This window comes from Salmo trutta, chromosome 3, assembly GCF_901001165.1.
Source record: "Salmo trutta chromosome 3, fSalTru1.1, whole genome shotgun sequence".
NCBI lineage: Eukaryota > Metazoa > Chordata > Actinopteri > Salmoniformes > Salmonidae > Salmo > Salmo trutta.
The window spans coordinates 57,987,896-58,008,631 of record NC_042959.1 but is presented as its reverse complement, the minus strand read 5'-3'; the positions used below and the strand labels follow the sequence as shown (position 1 = coordinate 58,008,631).

Below are 20,736 nucleotides of genomic sequence, written 5' to 3'. Positions count from 1 at the left end.
ATACTACAAGTCGATATTAACCCAATAAGGAATTCCTAGACCACGCCCACAAATTGGGAAAACAAACATTCTTTACCATTCACCCCATTGGAAGAGAGCCTACTTTTTATTTTTCTACAGAAATAACAAAACATTCCGAAAAGCTGCTGTGTTGTTCAATGTACATGTAGCCAGGTCAAAAATCACAACCAACTGTTCGCAATGCTCCCACGTAGGGAAATACAGCCTACGAGAAGAGCCCTGTGGCTTCAGGCTATTTGGAGTGGGGACGCAGAATCTAAGTAGGCTATGGAAAGCATTGTTTCGGACAATTTAACGTTAGTCCATTTGTGTTGTTGGTCTTGACTAGCTTGATGTTCCGGTCGGTCGCTAGCTAGTACTGTCATAAGGGTTTTTCTAAGTAGTAGTAATAATCTTTAGACATCTACTTTTCTTAAATATAGTTTTGTAATTGATGTAGACAAAATGCCAAGTTTTTGCTGTGAGCCAATGGGGTAACCACAGGTTGTTTTCCCCACAGGTTGGCAGGGTCACAACGTTCTTATACCATCTGGGTGTAGCTGCCTTGAACACCTCCCATAGATACATGATTCAATCCATGCTCTGTATACCTCTTCTGATTGGTTGGTCTCGCCAGCCTCTTTGCTTCTCGTTTCTATCCATCCATCAACCCTCTTACAGTCCCCAAGGGGCAGTGAATTCAGAGTATGGGAGAGGAGTGCAGTGAGTTGAGTCGAAGTTCCGCATGTACTTCCGTGCCTGAGAAGAGGGAGGGAACAAGTGATGAAATGGAGATGGGGGGAAACAACATACGAGAGAACATTCCCAATAAATGGAAATCTCTATATTTAGATTTGCTTTTGTCTTACTTCAATGGAAGCCCACTCACCATTTCCATATAAAGGGGATCAGATGTATTAACAGGCATTAGCCTGAACAAATGCAGCAGCATTAGCAGTAATTGATTACGCTTCTATCATGCTGTAGTAAGTTACTTATAACCACAGAGCCATTAGAAATACATTACACGAGTCACAAGGAGAGCACAGGTGACCTAGTTACTATGGAAACCCCAAGTGTTCTTCAGCATGGTAATTATCCTTAACTACAATTAAGAACAGAGGGGGGAAAGAGGGAGGACAGGTAAGCAAAGGATGGGGTGAAGGAGACAAGAAGAAAGGCACTGATGGGGGGGTGTAGAACACAAGTCATGTTGTAGAGGGGGGGGGACAATGGAAGATGAAGTTGTTTCTCACCAGGAAGAGAGCCAGCTGCCGTCTTCCCTCCAGTGTCATGTCCTCGCCTGACAAAAACAGGAAAGGCTTAAAACCACACGTATGTGTTTATAGAAGTTGTTTTAGGTCTCTATGCAGTGTTGTCTCTTGTCTGTGTTTTATCCTATTTTTAATCCCAGCCCCCGTACCCGCAGGAGGCCTTTTGGTAGGCCGTCATTGTAAATAAGAATTTGTTCTTAACTGACTAGCGTAGTTAATATATATACATACACACACACACACACATATATATATATACAATCTCAACAGAGAGCACTGGTGTAAAGTACAACTTAAGTAGTTCTTTGGGGTCTCTGTACTTCACTACATTCCTAAAGAAAATAATGTACTATTTACTCCATACAATTTCCCAGACACCCAAAAGTACTAGTTACAATTTCAATGCTTAGCAGTACAGGAAATAGGTCCAAATCACACACTTATCAAGAGAACGTCCCTGGTCATCCCTACTGCCTCTGATCTGGCGGACTCACTAAATGTAAATGATGTCTGAGTGTTGGAGCTGCCCCTGGCTGTCAAAAAAAGGAAATTGTGCCATCTGGTTTGGTGAATATAAGGAATTTACTTTGTACTTTTACTCAAGTATGACTATTTAAAATCTGACACTTTTAGACTTTTACTGAGTTACTTTCACTACTTGAGTCATTTTATATTAAGGTATCTTTACTTTTACTCAAGTACGAGTACTTTTTTCACCTCTGGCAGATAGGAGTGTCTAAGGGGCAGTAAACAAACCCTTTTGACAAAAGGACAAAGACAAATAAATTCCATCATCAGGTAGTTCATCTAGGGAGTCTAATCTAAGTCAAACAGCTGTAATGGTGTGGTCATTTGAGGAGCAGTCTTACCAACGCTCCAGGGGAAGAAAACATCTCTCTCTGTCTTATACGACTGCAGTACAGACACACACCAGTCATCATCCACCTCATAGCTACTGTACACCGCTGCCTCTTCTACGGGGTTGGAGGCTGCCAGCCATGCTCTGACGGCCCTGACTCCATCGTCTGTCATCACCTTGGGATACCTGAAGATATGACATCAGAAAGGGTTTAAAACAGAAACACAGCGCTCACTCTCTGTTCCTAGTGTGTGTATATGGTAGAAGGTAACACATCTGTGTGAGGTTGTGGATAATCAGGTCTGTAGTGTACAATGTGTACGTAGACATACACAGTCTATGTGAGGTCTTGGAGACGGAGAACCGACCTGAACTGCAGAAGTTTGAGAAGGAGGTTGTTTCCTCTGTTGGACATGATGTCTTCTGGACCCCTGAAACGAGTCAGTCAGTCAAACCAGTCACTATAGCTATGCGCTGGTAAATAGAGGTAATCTGAACGGGCCCTTTTCGTTATTCATGCCTTCATAGTGACTCACGTGGTGGTAATGATCTCATCTTTGGTTCTTCTGATCAGAAGCACTGGTCCCTGGTACCTAAGGAAGAACTCATGAGTGTTAGGGTCACAAAATACCCAAAACCTCCCATCTTCCCATAGGGCAAACAGCACCCCTTTTGACGTCCCATACATATATTTGCTCATTGTAAAAGTGCTCAGAAAGTGTCCTTTTAGACCTGCTTGTCAAAACATTCAAGAGAATAACCATACTATGACACATCCATGTCTTGATCACTGGAAAAGATAGTTGTAATTGATATCATTTAAAAGTTTTCCCAACTATTTTATTTCTTAAATGTTTTTTTATGAAGTCATTTTAAATTTAAACAATTATCTAAAAACGTGTAACTCTTTTGTTCTTCATATTTGCATACGCTGTAGCTTATACCCTACCTTACATCCAATATTTGTGTGTTGTGCCCGCCCTCGGTTGAGACGGCCATGATACCAGAACTGACTTCAATACAGATACCGTCACGTTTCTCAACACCAAAAAAGGAATATTAGCCAGTCACAGAATGGTACTTGATTCAGACAAACTCAGCTACTGACTGATCTGTTCAATCGTTGAGCATCTTTTAAATTCAATATCATTAGGAGATTTGAACGTTTTTTACAGTAACATTTCAGAGATGGCTATGTATGGATGAATTATACATTTGACTAATCTATTCACATAACGGTAATTCATTTGAATGATTGATAAATTGGGTAAATCAAGTTGTAACCTAGTCCTATACACAGTGTACAAAACATCGACAACACCTTCCTAATATTGAGTCCCCCCCCCAGAACAGCCTCAATTCGTTAGGGCATGGACTCTACAAGGTGTCAATCATTCCACAGGGATGTGGCCCATTTTGATTCAAGTTGGCTGGATGTCCTTTGGGTGGTAGACCATTTTTGATACACACAGGAAACTTGAGTGTGGAAAAGGCAGTATAATCTTTTGTCTTTCCCATCCACGCTCTGAATGGCACACATACACAATCCATGTCTCAATTGTCTCAAGGCTTAAAAAGCCTTCTTTAACCGGTCTCCTCCCCTTCATCTATACCAGTGGTTCCCAAACATTTTATAGTCTCGTACCCCTTCGAACATTCAACCTCCAGCTGCGTACCCCCTCTAGCACCAGGGTCAGCGCACTCTCAAAATGTTGTTTTTTGACATTGTAAGCCTGCCCCACACACAATACAGTACATTTAGTCAACATAAGAATTAGTTTGTCACTTCCCACGAGCCAGGTTGTGACAAAGAGCTCTTAAAGGACCAGGGCACAAATAATCAATAATTTAGCTCTTTATTTAGACATCTTACATATAAAACCTAAAAATATAAAAATGTGAATAATTCACCACAGGTTAATGAGAAGGGTGTGCTTGAAAGGATGCACATAACTCTGCAATGTTTGGTTGTATTGGAGAGAGTCTCAGTCTTAAATCATTTTACACACACAGTCTGTGCCTGTATTTCGTTTTCATGCAAGTGAGGGCCGGGAATCCACTCTCACAGAGGTACGGGGTTGCAAAGGGCATCAGTGTCTTAATAGCGCAATTTACCAAGGCAAGAAACTGAGCACAGCCCTAGCCAGAAATCTGGCAGTGACTTCTGATTACATTCAATTTTCACAGAACCGCTTGTTGCAATTTTGATGGCTCTCTCTTGTTCAGGTATCGGTAAGTGGACTGGAGGCAGGGCATGAAAGGGATAACGAATCCAGTTGTTTGTGTCATCCGTTTTGGGAAAGTACCTGCGTAATAGCGCACTCAGGTGCTTCGCTACATCACATTTTACATTTTCCGTAAGCTTGAGTTCATTTGCACACAAAAAAACCTCATACAATGATGGAAAGACCTGTGTGTTGTCCTTGTTAATGCAGACAGAAAAGAGCTCCAACTTGTTAATCATAGCACCAATTTTATCCCGCAGATTGAATATAGTTGCGGAGAGTCCATGTAAACCTAGATTAAAATCATTCCGGCGAGGAAAAGCAGCACCCAGATAGGCCAGTCGTGTGAGAAACTCATCATGCAAGCGGTCAGACAAGGGAAAATGGTCAGTAAAGAAAACTTTAATCTCGTCTCTCAATTAAAAAAAAAAACGCATAATTTATTTGACCCTTGATAACCAGCGCACTTCTGTATGTTGCAAAATCGTTACACGGTCGCTGCCCATATCATTGCATAGTGCAGAAAATAAACGGGAGTTCAGGGGCCTTGCTTTAACAAAGTTAACCATTTTCACTGTGGTATCCAAAACGTCTTTCAAGCTGTCAGGCATTCCCTTGGCGGATGCTGCGGTGTACCCAAGTGGTGTCGTGAGCAACTGCTTGCACATCTATGTCTCCCGGTCATGGCTTTTGCGCCATCAGTACAGATACCAACATGAGCAGCAGCTACGTTTGGCTACATACAGACCGTTAGTGGAATTCCCGCGAGAGAGTAACAGTTAATGTGATTGGATGTTAATTATTTGATTACTTGGGGCGGTAGGTAGCCTAGTGGTTAGAGCGTTGGACTAGTATTGAAAGGTTGCAAGATTGAATCGCCGAGCTGACAAGGTAAAACTCGGTCGTTCTGCCCCCGTCATTGAAAATAAGAATTTGTTCTTAATTGACTTGCCTAGTTAAATAAAAGGTCAAATAAAAAAAATAAAAAAATGGGCATTGTGTTATTTCACTGAACACCAGATGGTTTAATTTTATTGGCAGTGAAACGAGGCTACTCAGGTGAAAAAAAAACCTCACCCAAATATATACTTTTTAAAAATGTGAATCACATTTTTATTTGGTTTACCCCCGACGGCATTGCGTGTACCCCAGTTAGGGAATACCTGATCTACAATGATTGAAGTAGATTTAACAAGTGACATCAATAAGGGATCATAGCTTTCACCTGGATTCACCTGGTCAGTCGGTCATGGAAAGAACATGTCTTCCTAATGTTTTGGACACAATACAGGTGTATGCATATTCAATAGGAGTGTGTGCATGCATTGAGTTGAACTTGTTTTGGCTGATTTCATGGGGCTACAGATAAGTTTCCCTTCCATTTGGGACTTATTTTATTGTACTGATCAACATAATTTGCATAGAAGTAGCTTATTTGATATAACTGCATGCTGTGTCGTTAACCAGTAACGATGTCATTCACGAGGCGGACCGTTGGAGCCCTATTAGCACACAATTCAGTTCGCTGAGGCAATAGATCATCTTTGGGAGAGACGTGCCTCGACATGGGCTGCGCTGAGACAGACTTGATCCGTGAGTCAGATTTGACAGAAGTACTGAAAGAAACAAATTCTAGTACCAAACCGTTTTTCAAGTTCTAGTATTGAAAAAGTAGCAAAGTTGCATTATAGAACTGGGTGGTTCGAGCCCTAAATGCTGATTGGCATGACATATCAGACCGGATACCACGGCTATGACAAAACATTTAGTTTTACTGCTCTAATTACATTGGTAACCAGTTTATAATAGCAATATTATAAACCTCGGGGGGTTTGTGACAAATGGCCAATATACCACGGCTAAGGGCTGTGTCCAGACAGCCCTTAGCCGTGGTATATTGGCCATATACTACACCCCCTCGTGCCTTATTGCTTAAGTATACCACGCAACACTAGAATACAGGGTTGGTGCCATATTTTGGCTGATAAATGCACTAAAATGGGTATACAATGGAGATGTCAACTTTCAAATGGTACCACAAAAATGGTTGGAGGTCCATACAGAACATTGACTTGAATGGGAATATCCGTTTTAAATTATACTGTCAATCCTCCATAGAAAACCTATTGAAATCATAGAAATATAGATAATAGAATAGGTATGACCATTTAAGTTAACATTCAACGGTGGGTGGACCATCTGTGGTAGTAATTAGAAGTTAAAATGTCAACGGTGTACCAGCTAAATTGCAGTGGTCTGAAGGGATAGGTCCCTTCTATGAATTATATTCCTATGATTAAAATGACACCCACCCTGTATTCAAGAGCATGTTGTGTTTGAACCGATGGCGGGCACAACACAAAAACCTCAATGTAAAATAGGGTCTAAGCTACACCAATTTTGTTGTTGTGGTTGTTGATAATTGACGTTAAAGAGTAGGTAGCGGAAACGTTACATGGATTTGCATTAGAATACGCATCAAAAGTCCCAATTCAAACTTCTCACTTTTCTATTTTTGGAGTTATTACATAAAACCGATCAGTATTACGAAGTCATGACGGAAAATGTTTTTCCGGAGTGTGATGTAATTTGGAGGACCCGGCAAGCCAGCCTATTCCCTACTATATAACGATACTTAGGTGCCAGTTATGATATGTATTGCGACTCGATAGTGTGATTTTATTGCAAACATATTCCTCACCGTATGTCTGCTGCAGAGGGACAAGAGAGCTATAAGAAAACGAGATTTGACCAATCACGGAAATAAAAAGTGCTGAGATATAATTTTTGTGCAGGTACAGCCAACTAGCACAAAACAAAAAAAATTGCAACATTCTCCAAACAATACATTGTAAAAGAAAAATATCGACCATTACTCTTAGCCCTACTAGCGTTAGCCCTATCTGCCTGCTAACATTATGTTAGCACTGTCTGAGTAAACCAGTTGCTACCAACGTTTTGGAACTACATAACACCATCAAACAAGTTATAAAAGAATGTTAACTGAATATAGCTATGTTAGCCGGCAAGCTAGCCAGACAGCTAATGTTAGCCATTTAGCCAACTAGCTATTAGCCTAGCCAACCACCACGGTTATGGTCGGCAAGCTAGCGCCCAACTACTGGAGACCAGCTAGAGCAAAACTAAAACAATTACAGATTGATGATTGAGGCCCATCCGATGGTAAGAGTGCAGGCTGAGTTAGCAACCAAAGCTAAGGGGAGGCGGGTGATTCACCAGGGCAAAATCCAAAATAGATAGATTCCATGTCAGTCAGCTAGAGCGCTAGCACTAAGCCAAGGTGGAAAAAGTTACAAAACTCCTGTAGCCTACTTCACATAACATGCTGAAAAGTTAAAATAAAAAGTATAACAGACAAGATACTACACAATTAGAGGAAGCACGTATGAGCCCACGGCAAGAAAAGCACCAGAGCCTGCCGTGGTAACGGGTCACAAAGTCTGAATAGCATGAGGTGTGGCTAACGTTAGCCAGCTTGAGATAGCTACCGAACTAGAATACGAACTCCGTAGCAGAGTAGATCCTCCATATGACGTTGAGAAATAGTGCATTGTGGGTAGTTTAGAAGTTATCCGGAATTAAGTTAATAAATGTAATAACCCAAAAACATAACTATATGTTTGTACTTATAGGTAACCAGATCATTACTACAACTAAGCTACTAAGTCTGACCACACTTGTTATACTGGTGAGTTAAAATTCATGCTTCCTACCCTTTAAAAAAGGTTGAAAAAAACCATCACATCTAGAAATCATACAATAGTTTGACAACCCTGTTTTTAAGCTTTTAATTTATATCAAACTCAAATGTTTTTATTTTCCAGTGATGAAGACATGGATATCTGATGGTATGGTGGGATATGTAAAATAGGTCAACTTTGGCCACCTTTATTCTCCTGAATATTTTGGCACCCAGGTAAAAAAAAATCCCTTTCTGACCACTTCTTCCATGGGTAAACATATACGGAACGTTTTGTTGAAATGCTGTCAAAAAGTGATTAAATTCTAATAAATGTACCCAATATTTTCCATGGATGATATGTTTGTGTCAGTCACACACACACGTAAAGTGTTTGTGAGAGTAAAGAGTGTTGCACTTACTTGCAGAGCTGTTCTGCGCTGTTGAGGTTCATGTACTGCCTGACTGTGTGTGTCACCAGCGGCCCTGAAACACCATTTTCATTGTCAGATCCTGAACCAAACACAGCCCTTACACAGACACACACCTCAGGCCTTTAGGAGATGCTGTCATCCAGAGTGACTGTACTCAATTCTTAATATATATATATTCTTATAGAATATATCTCATAATAGGAAAAAAGTGTTATCCAAAGACATAATACATTTCTGTTTATATGACATCACTGGTCTTTCAATGCCTTGACCTATGACCCCTGCAAGAGACTCACTCCAGCTGTCGGGCATGACCTTGAGGGCCAGCGGCAGCAGGTCATCAAAGGAGGCGTCCAATACCAGCGCTTGGATCTCTGGATAGGACATCACCGCCCAACTGGCTGAGAGACAGAGAGAAATATATAGAGAAAGAGAAAAGGAAGTATGAGAGGGGAGGGGGAGAGAGAAGGGAGGAGAGTGCGGAGAGAGGGTGAGCGAGAAGAGTGAGATGGAGAGAAAATGAAGAGAAGGGGGGAGAAATAAAGAAGTGGTGCTTACAATATGTTGGTGAAATTGGTCAACTCATTCCCACAACAAACTAGGGCCAGACAAAGTGCATATACCAGTTTGGTCCCTACCTGTGAATCCCCCTATGGACCAGGCATACACCACTATGTCACTGAGCTGGAAGCCCAGCTTGTGCACTGCAAACTGGATCACTACATCCATGGCATTGGCCTCGTTCTGGGGGAACGGTACGCCCTGAGAGCGAAATAAGGGAGTGGATAGGGGAACAAAATAGTTATTGTTTTTACATTTATTTTCATGTCAATGCACATTTTGAGACAGAAACAAATCTGCTAACACAGACATTTAGATTTTAGTAATTTAGCGGACGCTGTTATCCAGAGTGAGTGGATACATTTTCCTACTTTTACTTGCTGGTCCCATGTGAGAATTGAACCCAGAACCCTGTGTGTCTTCCTCTATGAATGACACGTGTAGAAAAACCAGACTTTCCACATAAGACAAACTTGCCTAATAATGCCGTTGAAATACGCTGGTAAGTTCACACAAACGCGTGATGGGAAGAGCGAGGGACACTAAGGCTTACCGTGCTTCCTGCAAAGCCAGGGTGGTTCCAGCCAAGCACTGAGTATCCACCTGGAAGGAAGGATGGTAAGTAGGATGGAAGGAAGGAAGTAGGAGAGAAGTATGTTGTGTAAATGTCAGACAGAGGTATCTTACCTTCCAATGGAGTGTTCATACAGCCCACCTCATAGAAGCCTGCATTCCCCTCACAGCAGATCACCTACAACAGGACATACAGCAAACACTATAGACCTCACATGGAACCATGTTTAATGTAGTTCAGGTGGTTCATAGAGCCTAGTGCAGGTCCTTACCAGAGTCTGTCCGTGCAGTCCTTCTTCTCTCCTGCGGTCCACAAACATGGTATCAATCTCATTCCCATCACACGCCACCAGTTTGTTCCTCTGGCCCTCACACTGCACACAGAAGAGGGAGGGAGGTACAGAAACGGATTGGAAAAGAGAAACTTCAAGTTACGCAGTTCTATAAGCTAAAGGTTGCATACAGTGCATTCGGAAAGAATTCAGACCCATTGACTTTTTCCACATTTTGTTACGTTACAGCCTTATTCTAAAATGGATGAAAATGTTTTTCCCCTCCATCTACACACAATACCCCATAATGACAAAGCAAAAAACAGGTTTTTAGAAATGTATGCAAATTTATAAAAAGTTAACAAACTGAAATATCCCATTTACATAAGTATTCAGACTCTTTACTCAGTACTTTGAAGCACCTTTGGCAGCGATTACAGCCTTGAGTCTTCTTGTGTATGACACTACAAGCTTGGCACACCTGTATTTGGAGAGTTTCTCCCATTCTTCCCTGCAGATCCTCTCAAGCTCTGTCAGGTTGGATGGGGAGCGTTGCTGCACAGCTATTTTCAGGTCTCTCCAGAGATGTTCGATCAGGTTCAAATCCGGGCTCTGGCTGGGCCGTTCAAGGACATTCAGAGACTTGTCCCGAAGCCACTCCTGCGTGGTCTTGGCTGTGTTCTTAGGGTCGTTGTCCTGTTGGAAGGTGAACCGTCATCCCAGTCTGAGGTCCTGAGTGCTCTGGAGCAGGTTTTCATCAAGGATCTCTGTACTTTTCTCCACTAATCTTTCCTTCGATCCTGATTAGTCTCCCTGTCCCTGCCGGTGATAAACATCCCCACAGCATGATGCTGCCACCACCATGCTTCACCGTTGGGATGGTACTAGGTTTGCTCCAGACATGACACTTGGCATTCAGGCCAAATAGCTCAATCTTGTTTCTCATGGTCCGAGTCCTTAGGTGACTTTTGGCAAACTCCAAGTGGGATGTCATGTGCCTTTTACTGAGGAGTGGCTTCCGTCTGGCCACTCTACCAGAAAGACCTGATTGGTGGAGTGCAGCAGAGATTGTTGTCCTTCTGGAAGGTTCTCCCATCTCCACAGAGGAACTCTGGAGCTCTGTCAGAGTGACCATCGGTTTCTTGGTCACCTCCCTGACGAAGACCCTTCTCCTGGGGTTCCAAACTTCTTCCATGTAAGAATGATAGAGGTCAGTGTGTTCTTGGGGACCTTCAATGCTGCAGACATTTTTTGGTACCCTTTCCCGACAAAATCCTGTCTCAGCGCTCTACGGACAATTCCTTCGACCTCATGGCTTGGTTTATGCTCTGACATGCACTGTCAACTGTGGGACCTTATATAGCCTTTCCAAATCATGTCCAATAAATTAAAATTAACACAGATGGACTCCAATCAAGTTGTAGAAACATCAAGGATGATCAATGGAAACAGGATGCACCTGAGCTCAATTTCAAGTCTCATAGCAAAGGGTCTGAATACTTATATAAATAATCTATTTCTAAAAACCTGTTTTCACTTTGTCATTATGGGGTATTGTGTGTAGATTGATGAGGAAAAACGTATTTAATAAGGCTGCAACATAACAAAATGTGGAAAAAGTCAAGGGGTCTTTCCGAATGCACTGTATATGAAAACATGTTTAACTATTGTAAATGAATGCAACTTGACCCTACTGTGATGTGTGTGTGTGTGTGTGTGTGTGTGTGTGTGTGTGTGTGTGTGTGTGAGATGACTCACCTCTTCTATAAGTCTAGCCTGGCCCTGTTGTAGCATGGGTCTCATAGCCCTTTGCAGTAGGTATACAGACCCAGGGTATAGAATCCTCCTCCCAAATGAGTGGGCAATCAGAAAACTAGAGAGGGGAGAAAGAGGGAGGGGAGAGAAAAGGTAGCGTCAGTGGGCTAGCAGGCAGTAAGGATGTAATATCCATCAAATGTACCGAGCCTGCCTGCTGTAAGTGTGACGCAGAGAGAAACTGTGACAGAAACAGTAGTTGGTTACATTATGACCGGTGTAGTACGATATCTGACTATGTTTATACCTGACGATGTGGCATGGTAGATTACAGTGCATTTAATTTAGTACCTGATGTGGTGTGGTAGAATATAGTGCATTTAGTTTAGCACCTGACGATGTGGTAGAATATAGTGCATTTAGTTTAGCACCTGACGATGTGGTAGAATATAATGCATTTAGTTTAGCACCTGATGATATAGTGCATTTAGTTTAGCACTTGACGATGTGGTAGAATATAATGCATTTACACTGAACAAAATATAACGGCAACATGCAAAGTGTTGGTCCCATGTTTCATGAGCTGAAATAAAAGATCTCAGAAATGTTTCATACTCACAAAAAGCTTTTCTCTCCAATTTTGTGCACAAATTTGTTTACATCCCTGTTCGTGAGCATTTCTTCTTTGCCAAGATAATCCATCCACCTAACAGGTGTGGCATATCAAGAAGCTGATTGAACAGCATGATCATTACAGTTGCACCTTTTGCTGGGGACAATAAAAAGGCCACACAACACAATTCCACAGATGTGAAGTTGAGGGAACGTGCATGCCGACTACAGGGACTTCCACCAGAGTGGTTGCCAGAGAATGTTAATTTATTTCCCAAAAGCCGGCACATTGTTTTAGAGAATTTGTCAGTACGTCCAACCGGCCTCACAACCACAGACCATGTGTACGGCGTCGTGTGGGTAAGCGGTTTGCTGATGTCAATGTGAACAGAGTGTTGCTGGGGTTGCTGGGGTTATGGAGTTTCCCAAAAATCGGTCTTCGGGACCCAAAGGGGTACACGTTTTGGTTTTTGCCCTAGCACTACACAGCAGATTCAAATAATCGTTAAGCTTTGAATCAGCTGTGTAGTGTTAGGGCAAAAAAACAAAACTTGCACACCTTGGGGTCACGAGGACCGAGTTTGGGAAACGCTGGTTATGGTATGGCCAGGCGTAAGCTAAGGCCCATTGTCATGCCATTCATCCACCGCCATCACCTCATGTTTCAGCATGATAATGCACGGCCCCATGTTGCAAGGATCTGTACACAATTCGTGGAAGCTGAAAATGTCCCAGTTCTTTCATGGCCTGCATACTCACCAGACATCTCACTCATTGAGCATGTTTGGGATGCTCTGGATCGACACGTACAACAGTCCCCACCAATATAAAGCAACTTCGCACAGCCATTGAAGAGGAGTGGGACAACATCCCAGAGGCCACAATCAACAGCCTGATCAACTCTATGTGAATGAGATATGTCGCTCTGCATGAGGCAAATGGTGGCCATACCAAAAACTGACTGGTTTTCTGATGCAAAGGTATCTGACCAACAGATGCACATCTGTATTCCCAGTCATGTGAAATCCATAAGGCCTAATGAATTTATTTCAATTGACTGATTTCCTTATATAAAAACTAACTCGGTAACATCTTTGAAATTGTTGAATGTTGCATTTATATTTTTGTTCAGTGTAGTTTAGTACCTGACGATGTGGCACGGTAGAGTACAGTGTGTTGTGGGTTTTGTAGTCTGTTTATACCCGACAAAGTGGCATGGCAGACAGGGGTCGACATTCACGCTTGACCGGGGCAAGTAAAAAATACTAATAATAAATTGGCGAACAAGAAGAATATAGATTTAAGTTGTCCGAATGGACAAATAAATCACAATATAAAATTAGGGTAGTCCATTCAGAACTGGATCTGTGTCCTCCAGATGTAGCGTTACACACTGTTCTCCCAATCTATGCAGAGGGGATCGGCATAGAATTATTGAAAGCCTGTATTGACAGGCATGAGTGGTCTTTCAATCAGGTAGTCGAGAGATGCGTTTGAGATCAAAGCGAGCCGCATGTGCACATTTGTTGATATTCATTGTTAGTGAGTCATTTGCCCACTTATAGCTTATTTTTGGTCAGCAATGAAAATCCTGGAAAAGTCATGGGGTGTGCATCATCTGCGTGTGCCAGCGGGTCGTTGCCAGAGGAGAGAGAGACTTGCACAGCAGGTAAAATAATGATATACAACAGACTAACTACTAGATAGTGTAGTTTGGCTGGTTATCTTGCTAGTTAAATACTTAGCATGTATTAATGTCATTGTCATGTCCGATGTCCTAAAATAACTTTCCACTGGCACTTGTGTATAACCGCAAATGGGGGACACAGTCGATACGGGTGCAGTTGATGAAACCAAATGAGGCATACTCTGGTTGTAAAACAGTCTCAAGCCCTCTAAATTAGCTAGGATTCTCATCTATTCAATACTGGCCATGTAATTCTGACAAAGTTAAAAATACATATTCTTAGAATAGCCTAATTGACAAGTAACAATGTTGTCAAGATCTCCCCTGAACACTGAATATTTTAACCTTACAAATAGATAAAACATCTTAGTTAGCTACCTCACCAACCTTAGCCATTTGATCCCTAATTCATTTAACGAGGGAATCATTGTATAAAGACAAAGTATTTGGTTGTAATTGTAATGTTGCAGGGTGGACAAACCATCCTCCAGAGAGCTACTGGGTGTGCAGGCTTTCGCTCCAGCCCTGCTAAAAAAAAATATCAGCTGCTCAACAGGACCCTGATAAGATGACTGGTGTATTTGTGCAGGGTTGGATCCAATGTCTGCACACCCGGTAGCTCTCCAGATGGAGGGTTGATGGACCACATGCGTTTTAAACAGTAGTTTATCAGTGCAGTATTTTACTTTGTGCGGGGTTAAGTGTCTTGCTCAAGGCCACAATGGCAGGAGATAGTGTATAGTAATGAAGGATATTTTACATCATACAACAATTTTTAGTCACCTTTTTGGCCCATGGTGTTACATACTTGTCCCCCCCCAAAAAGGTTTTCACACAAATAAAACATTTTAATAAATAACCCTGTCCTACTTGTCCAAAGGACAAGTGGCTAAAAATTGTAATGTCAAGCCCTTGTAGAGTACAGTGTATTTTGGATATTGTAGTCTGTCTATACCTGACGATGTGGCATGGTAGAGTGCGTAAAGAGTTGAGCATGCTGTCTGCTGCCCCTCTCAGTTTGGGCTCTGGCTTCAGTAGAGACACTCCTGCCTTGGACAGCAGCTTCCTGTCACACAGGATGTTAGAAGGGATATTTAACAAATCAACAAGAGTTATATAGTGAAAATAGAGCCTTACTCTCAAATCAGAACTCAGACACAGTCATCCCGTTTACATTTACTGTATCACCTGGTGTATTTCATATAAAAAAACTGCAATAATAGTATAAAAATTAACATGCGTAAAAGGTTCACATCAGTATGCAAATTACACACACACACACACACAACTCACGGATTGCTAACTTCTTCCCAGCTGAAGTCTGCCGGCCAGTGAGAGAAGTCAAAATCATAGCAGGCCAGCTTTTTCTACAGACAGAACATTCAAAATTAGTGATCAGAAAGAATAGCTGTGGCTTGTTTCTTGAATTCAAGATTGACAACCACTAGCAAAACAGGCCTGAGAATAATTTCAAATTACATATAGGGCACTGGTTAGACATAACACACCATATGGGGAATAAGGTGTCATTTGAGACGCAGGCCAACTGTTGACAAGCTGTTGCCATAGCAGTGTTACCTTGTTGCTAGGCGTGTGGTTCTTCCTGGTTTCCTCCAGAATGGAGATGAACTGTTGATACTCAGAGTTCCTCCACCGTCCCCAACCTGAGAGGGAGGGAACGGGAGGGAGAAGCAGCGAGTGCCAGAGAGAGTCTCAGAGGTGTACTTAATGTACCTGATAGACCCACACCTTGTGAGGGAGTCAGTGTGTGAAATCATAACCCCCACAGAAATGCAATCGTAGTTACCTGTAGCCTAGTCACACACAATCCAATATCTGTTTAGTAGATGAAGAACACCAGACACTACATTCTCTACAATTAGATTTGAGATACTATAATATTTTTGGGGGGTGGGTCTGTGGGGGAGCATTGAACACAGAGGATTTCTCAAACCAGACCAATCCAGGAAGAGCAATACAAGTTCAGTAAAAAGAGTGGATAAGTTCTCACCTCTCAGAAAGGCAACCCCCAGCAGACAAACCATCACAGTTCCCACATACTGACTGACTGGGACCAGCTTACTGCTGCAGATGTACCCTGAAACACACAGCAACGGTTAGGGCTATGAACACTACACAAACAATTAGGCTAGTAATAGCCATTTGCTTCCTCTTTCTTGCACTCTTTTGCATTAAAGCATGCACACATGTCATACGTCAAACTATAACACCACTAGCCAGTACCAATACTTACCTACTACACTACAGCTGGGAGATATTAATAGTTAAACCCAATAAGAGCATTACTGCATTTTTATTACCTTTCATATTGCATGAGTGAACACACACACATTACCTTTTCTGTAAAGGTAGCAGAGGACGAGAGGGGAGCTGTAGTATGACAGAGACCACAAAGCTGACGCCTGGAGGGAGAAAACACAAGAGAACAGTTACATCTCAACACAAAGTAAGAGAATGTATAGACTACCTGTATAGCTATGTGAGTGTGCTACTTGTCTTTACCTGTGGCTTCAATTTATGCAAAAACAAAGATCGTGTATTACAGTGCAGGCTACTGCATGTAATAGTAAAATAGAATTTGTTCTCTAGCTAATCAAAACAGATTAATGATCAACAATTAGATACAACTTGTGGTAACTTGCTAGTTACATACTGACCCATCCGAGGATGCTGTCAGTGTGTTTCTCCAGGCTCTTGGGTTGATAAGTCCATCCCTGGGGTTGTAAGAGAAGGGGGAAGTAGTTAGCTAATAGCTAGGTGCTAGGTGCTAAATGAGTGGTGACTAGCCAAGCCAGCTAGCTGGATAACTGCAATGATTTCCCTGCCTAGCTAGTACAGCTAACGTTAGCTACCTAGCATGGTTAACAGCGGCTTAGGTTACGCGCTTGCTAGCATGCTCACCTGCAACAACGCAAAGATAACCATTATACTTGATTCTCCTTGGAATCTAGCTGAACATTACCCAATGTGTCAACTATGCACAATTTCACATTGTCACCTCTGCCAGTGATTGACAGCAGTTTCAATAACACGTACTGACACGTCCTGACCGGAGCTAGTGCTAGCGTTGAACAAAGTTACATTCCTAGCTCTTCCTGGTCGGTCACAAACACGGTATCTGCCGTGAGCCTACCCTCCTGCCTGCTCTTCCTTCGGGTCGGGACTCCTCCTGTGAACGGTGCACTCTCTGGAGATGAGGCCCCAAAAAGCAGCGAAACCACATCCAGCCGGCCATTCTTCCTCCGGTAGCCGATACAGGACGTAAATTCCAAACATACAAAGTCCAAGCGTTTTCTTCTTTGGTATAGTAGCTTTCGCAACCATTATATGTGCATTCCGCCACCTACTGTACAGGTGGATAATAAATATCCCCAAAAAGTAAATAATCACAACACATTTTTAATTAAACTAAATCAGCCTGCTTTTCTGTTCTAATCAGTTACGTACACATGCTCAGAAAGATCCTGTGAGGGTGCCATATTTTCTGCGAAAGTAGTCCTTGCAGTGCTTCTATTATGAAGTCTTCTCAGCTGTGCAGATGTAATGAGGTCCAGCTTCTTGGACACTTGTGCAGTACTATTAATAATGTGGCTATAAATGCTACACAATCCACCTTCTTCACAGTAAGTGTATCCAGATCACTTGATGTTTAACATTTGCGGTGCATCCACCGTCATATCTTCTTCAGAACTGTGGGCTGTTGCCCCTTCAACTCTCTTCACCGCCGCACAGCCCTGATCCTTGACACCTCAACATTTTTCACCCGAACAGGGCACTTCGGGAATTCGGAAATATGATCTCCACCACAGTTGCATCATTTTACATTCACAGACTCTTCAATAGCATATTCCTTCCGTCTGCAAACACTCGACACGTGGCCTAACTACAACTTTATAAATGTCTTGCATTACATCGGGTTTTGCACGAACGCTCGTATGGGGTATCTTATATATCCCAGCTTTACATGGAGTGGTAGAAACTCTCAATCAAACATCAATAATACAGATCAACTTTGCTCCTTTTCCCCCATTCTCCATACGGGACAAGCGACGTGCCTTAACTACTCCTGAATTTTTGTTGCCTAAGATATTGATTATCAATGTCCAATGGGACGCAAGAGATAACACTTTTTACCGGTGCCCTGATCCAAAAATCAAAGCATCGATAATTTAGCAAGCAACAATGCACGCTGATTTTGCTCTTTAGATACACACGATATCAAATCAAATGTATTTATAAAGTATTTTTTTACATCAGCAGATGCCACAACGTGCTTAACACCATACCAAACCTGTTGACTTTGATTGCATCCACTTTTCCCAACGCCTTCTTCACAATCCTCGTGACTTCAAAAGGGTTTCCCAAATGAACATACTTATCCAAAAAACGTACTCTAACAAGCAACGACTAATTTTCCACAAGAATTTTAGCCGTTTTTGTACTATTCTTGGGCTTCACTGTTGTCCACTCATCTTTCTCACTAGCTGTACTCGACGGGCTTTCATCTTCAAACAACACTTCCACTTCCGCCATCTCAAACCTTTCTCGCAAGAACTTGTCACTTTCCATGCATGAGTTTTAGGATAAATAATTATTAATTTTACTGTCGTAATAAATGCTGCAATAACACAATTGTGACAATGACATTTGGTTTGATAACAGACAATAAAGATTCCTTGACCCGTTTATTTGGTGATGTTTATTGAAACAAAAGTCCAAGGTGAAGGTTTACATTTACCCCAGCCCAGATCTTTCCCTATGGCCAGTGATCAATATCACAATAAACTTCATACCCCCTTGACTTATTCCACATTATTCCGTTACAGCCTGAATGCCAAAATTATCTCACCCATCTAACACAAAATAACCCATAATGAAAGAAGTGAAAACATGTTTTCCTCTAGGAAAAAAAAGTTTTGGATACACTTACTCATTTCAGAGTTTTTATTTATTTGTGCTATTTTCGACATTGTAGAATAATAGTGAATAGATCAAAACTATGAGATAACACATATGGAATCATGTAGAAACCAAAAAAAGTATTAAACAAATCAAAATATATTTTGTATTTGAGATTCTTCAAAGTAGCCACCCTTTGCCTTGATGACAGCTTTGCACACTCTTAGCATGCTCTCAACCAGCTTGATGAGGTAGTCACCTGGAATAGATTTCAATTAACAGGTGTGCCTTGTTAAAAGTTAATTTGTGGAATTTCTTTCCTTCTTAATGCGTTTGAGCCAATCAGTTGTGTTGTGACAAGGTAGGGTTGCTATACAGAAGATAGCCCTATTTGGTAAAAGACCAAGTCCATATTATGGCAGAACAGCTCAAAAAAGCAAAGAGAAACGACAGTCCATCATTACTTTAAGACATGAAGGTCAGTCAATGCGGGAAATTTCAAGAACTTTGAAAGTTTCTTCAAGTGCAGTCGCAAAAACCATCAAGGTCTATGATGAAACTGGCTCTCATGAGGACCGCCACAGGAAAGGAAGACCCAGAGTTACCTCTGCTGCAGAGGATAAGTTCAATAGAGTTACCAGCCTCACAAATTGCAGCCCAAATAAATTCTTCACAGAGTTCAAGTAACAGACTCAGCTCAACATCAACTGTTCAGAGGAGACTGCGTGAATCAGGCCTTCATTGTCAAATTGCTGCAAAGAAACCACTACTAAAGGACACCAATAATAAGAAGAGACTTGCTTGGGCCAAGAAAAACAAGCAATGGACATTAGACTGGTGGAAATCTGTCCTTTGGTCTGAGGAGTCCAAATTTGAGCTTTTTGGTAAAAACCGCTGTGTCTTTGTGAGACGCAGAGTAGGTGAACGGATGATCGCCGCATGTGTGGTTCCCACTGTGAAGCAGGGAGGAGGAGGTGTGATGGTGTGGGTTTGCTTTGTTGGTGACACTGTCAGTGATTTATTTAGAATTCAAGGCACGCTTAACCAGCATGGCTACCACAGCATTCTGCAGCGGTATGCCATCCCATCTGGTTTATGCTTAGTGGGACTATCATTTGTTTTTCAACAGGACATTGACCCAAACACACCTCCAGGCTGTGTACGGGCTATTTGAACAAGAAGGAGAGTGAAGGGGTGCTGCATTAGATGACCTGGCCTCCACAATCACCCAACCTCAACCCAATTGAGATGGTTTGGGATGAGTTGATCCGCAGAGTGAAGGAAAAGCAGCCAATAAGTGCTCAGCATATGTGGGAACTCCTTCAAGACAGTTGGTAAAACATTCCTCATGAACCTGGTTGAGAGAATGCCAAGAGTGTGCAAAGCTGTCATCAAGGCAAAGGGTGGCTACTTTGAAGAATCAAAAATATAAAACATATTTTCATTTGTTTAACACTATTTTGGTTACTACATGATTCCATATGTGTTATTTCATAGTATTGATGCCTTTACTATTATTCTTCAAAGTAGAAAATGGTAAAAATAAATAAAAACCCTTGAATGATTAGCTGTGTTTAAACTTTTGACTGGTACTGTATATACAGTTGAAGTCAGAAGTTTACATACACCAAAGCCTGTCACGTCCTGACCAGCAGAGGGAGTAGTTGTGTAGTATTTTGGCCAGGACGTGGCAGAAAAGTCTGTATGTGTTTTCTAGTATGTCTGTTTCTGTGTTAGTCTTGTGACTCCTGATCAGGAACAGCTGGATATCGTTGTTCCTGATTGGGAGTCATATATTAGTTGTTGTTTTTTATTTTTTTTATTTATTTTTTTATTTATTTATTAGCACTGCTTTATGTTAGCC

At 41.8% G+C, this 20,736-nt stretch overlaps 1 protein-coding gene across 1 annotated transcript; it reads right to left on the bottom strand.

The window, feature by feature from the left end:
* Window positions 1-68: 68 nt before the first annotated feature.
* Window positions 69-17,279, bottom strand: LOC115180696 (phosphatidylserine lipase ABHD16A). Its single transcript, XM_029742915.1, has 19 exons — window positions 17,107-17,279; window positions 16,631-16,687; window positions 16,309-16,375; window positions 15,964-16,050; window positions 15,531-15,616; window positions 15,246-15,319; window positions 14,908-15,018; window positions 11,657-11,771; window positions 9,899-10,000; window positions 9,741-9,804; window positions 9,607-9,656; window positions 9,131-9,254; window positions 8,789-8,893; window positions 8,481-8,544; window positions 2,670-2,726; window positions 2,502-2,564; window positions 2,144-2,319; window positions 1,257-1,303; window positions 69-759 (listed from the first exon to the last, which is right to left on the bottom strand). Exons 1-19 carry the CDS (start codon window positions 17,206-17,208, stop codon window positions 676-678), a joined length of 1,635 nt encoding a protein of 544 aa, XP_029598775.1. The 5' UTR covers window positions 17,209-17,279; the 3' UTR covers window positions 69-675.
* Window positions 17,280-20,736: the final 3,457 nt, after the last annotated feature.

What these genes read in the sequence shown, in the direction of transcription:
- LOC115180696 (XM_029742915.1), bottom strand. Translation starts at nt 17,208, where the DNA reads ATGGCCGGCTGGATGTGGTTTCGCTGCTTTTTGGGGCCTCATCTCCAG. An exon ending in AAGGAAGAGCAGGCAGGAGG is followed by an intron (nt 16,688 to 17,106) that starts GTAGGCTCACGG and finishes TTACAACCCCAG; the next exon opens with GGATGGACTTATCAACCCAA. An exon ending in CTGACAGCATCCTCGGATGG is followed by an intron (nt 16,376 to 16,630) that starts GTCAGTATGTAA and finishes TTCTCCCTCCAG; the next exon opens with GCGTCAGCTTTGTGGTCTCT.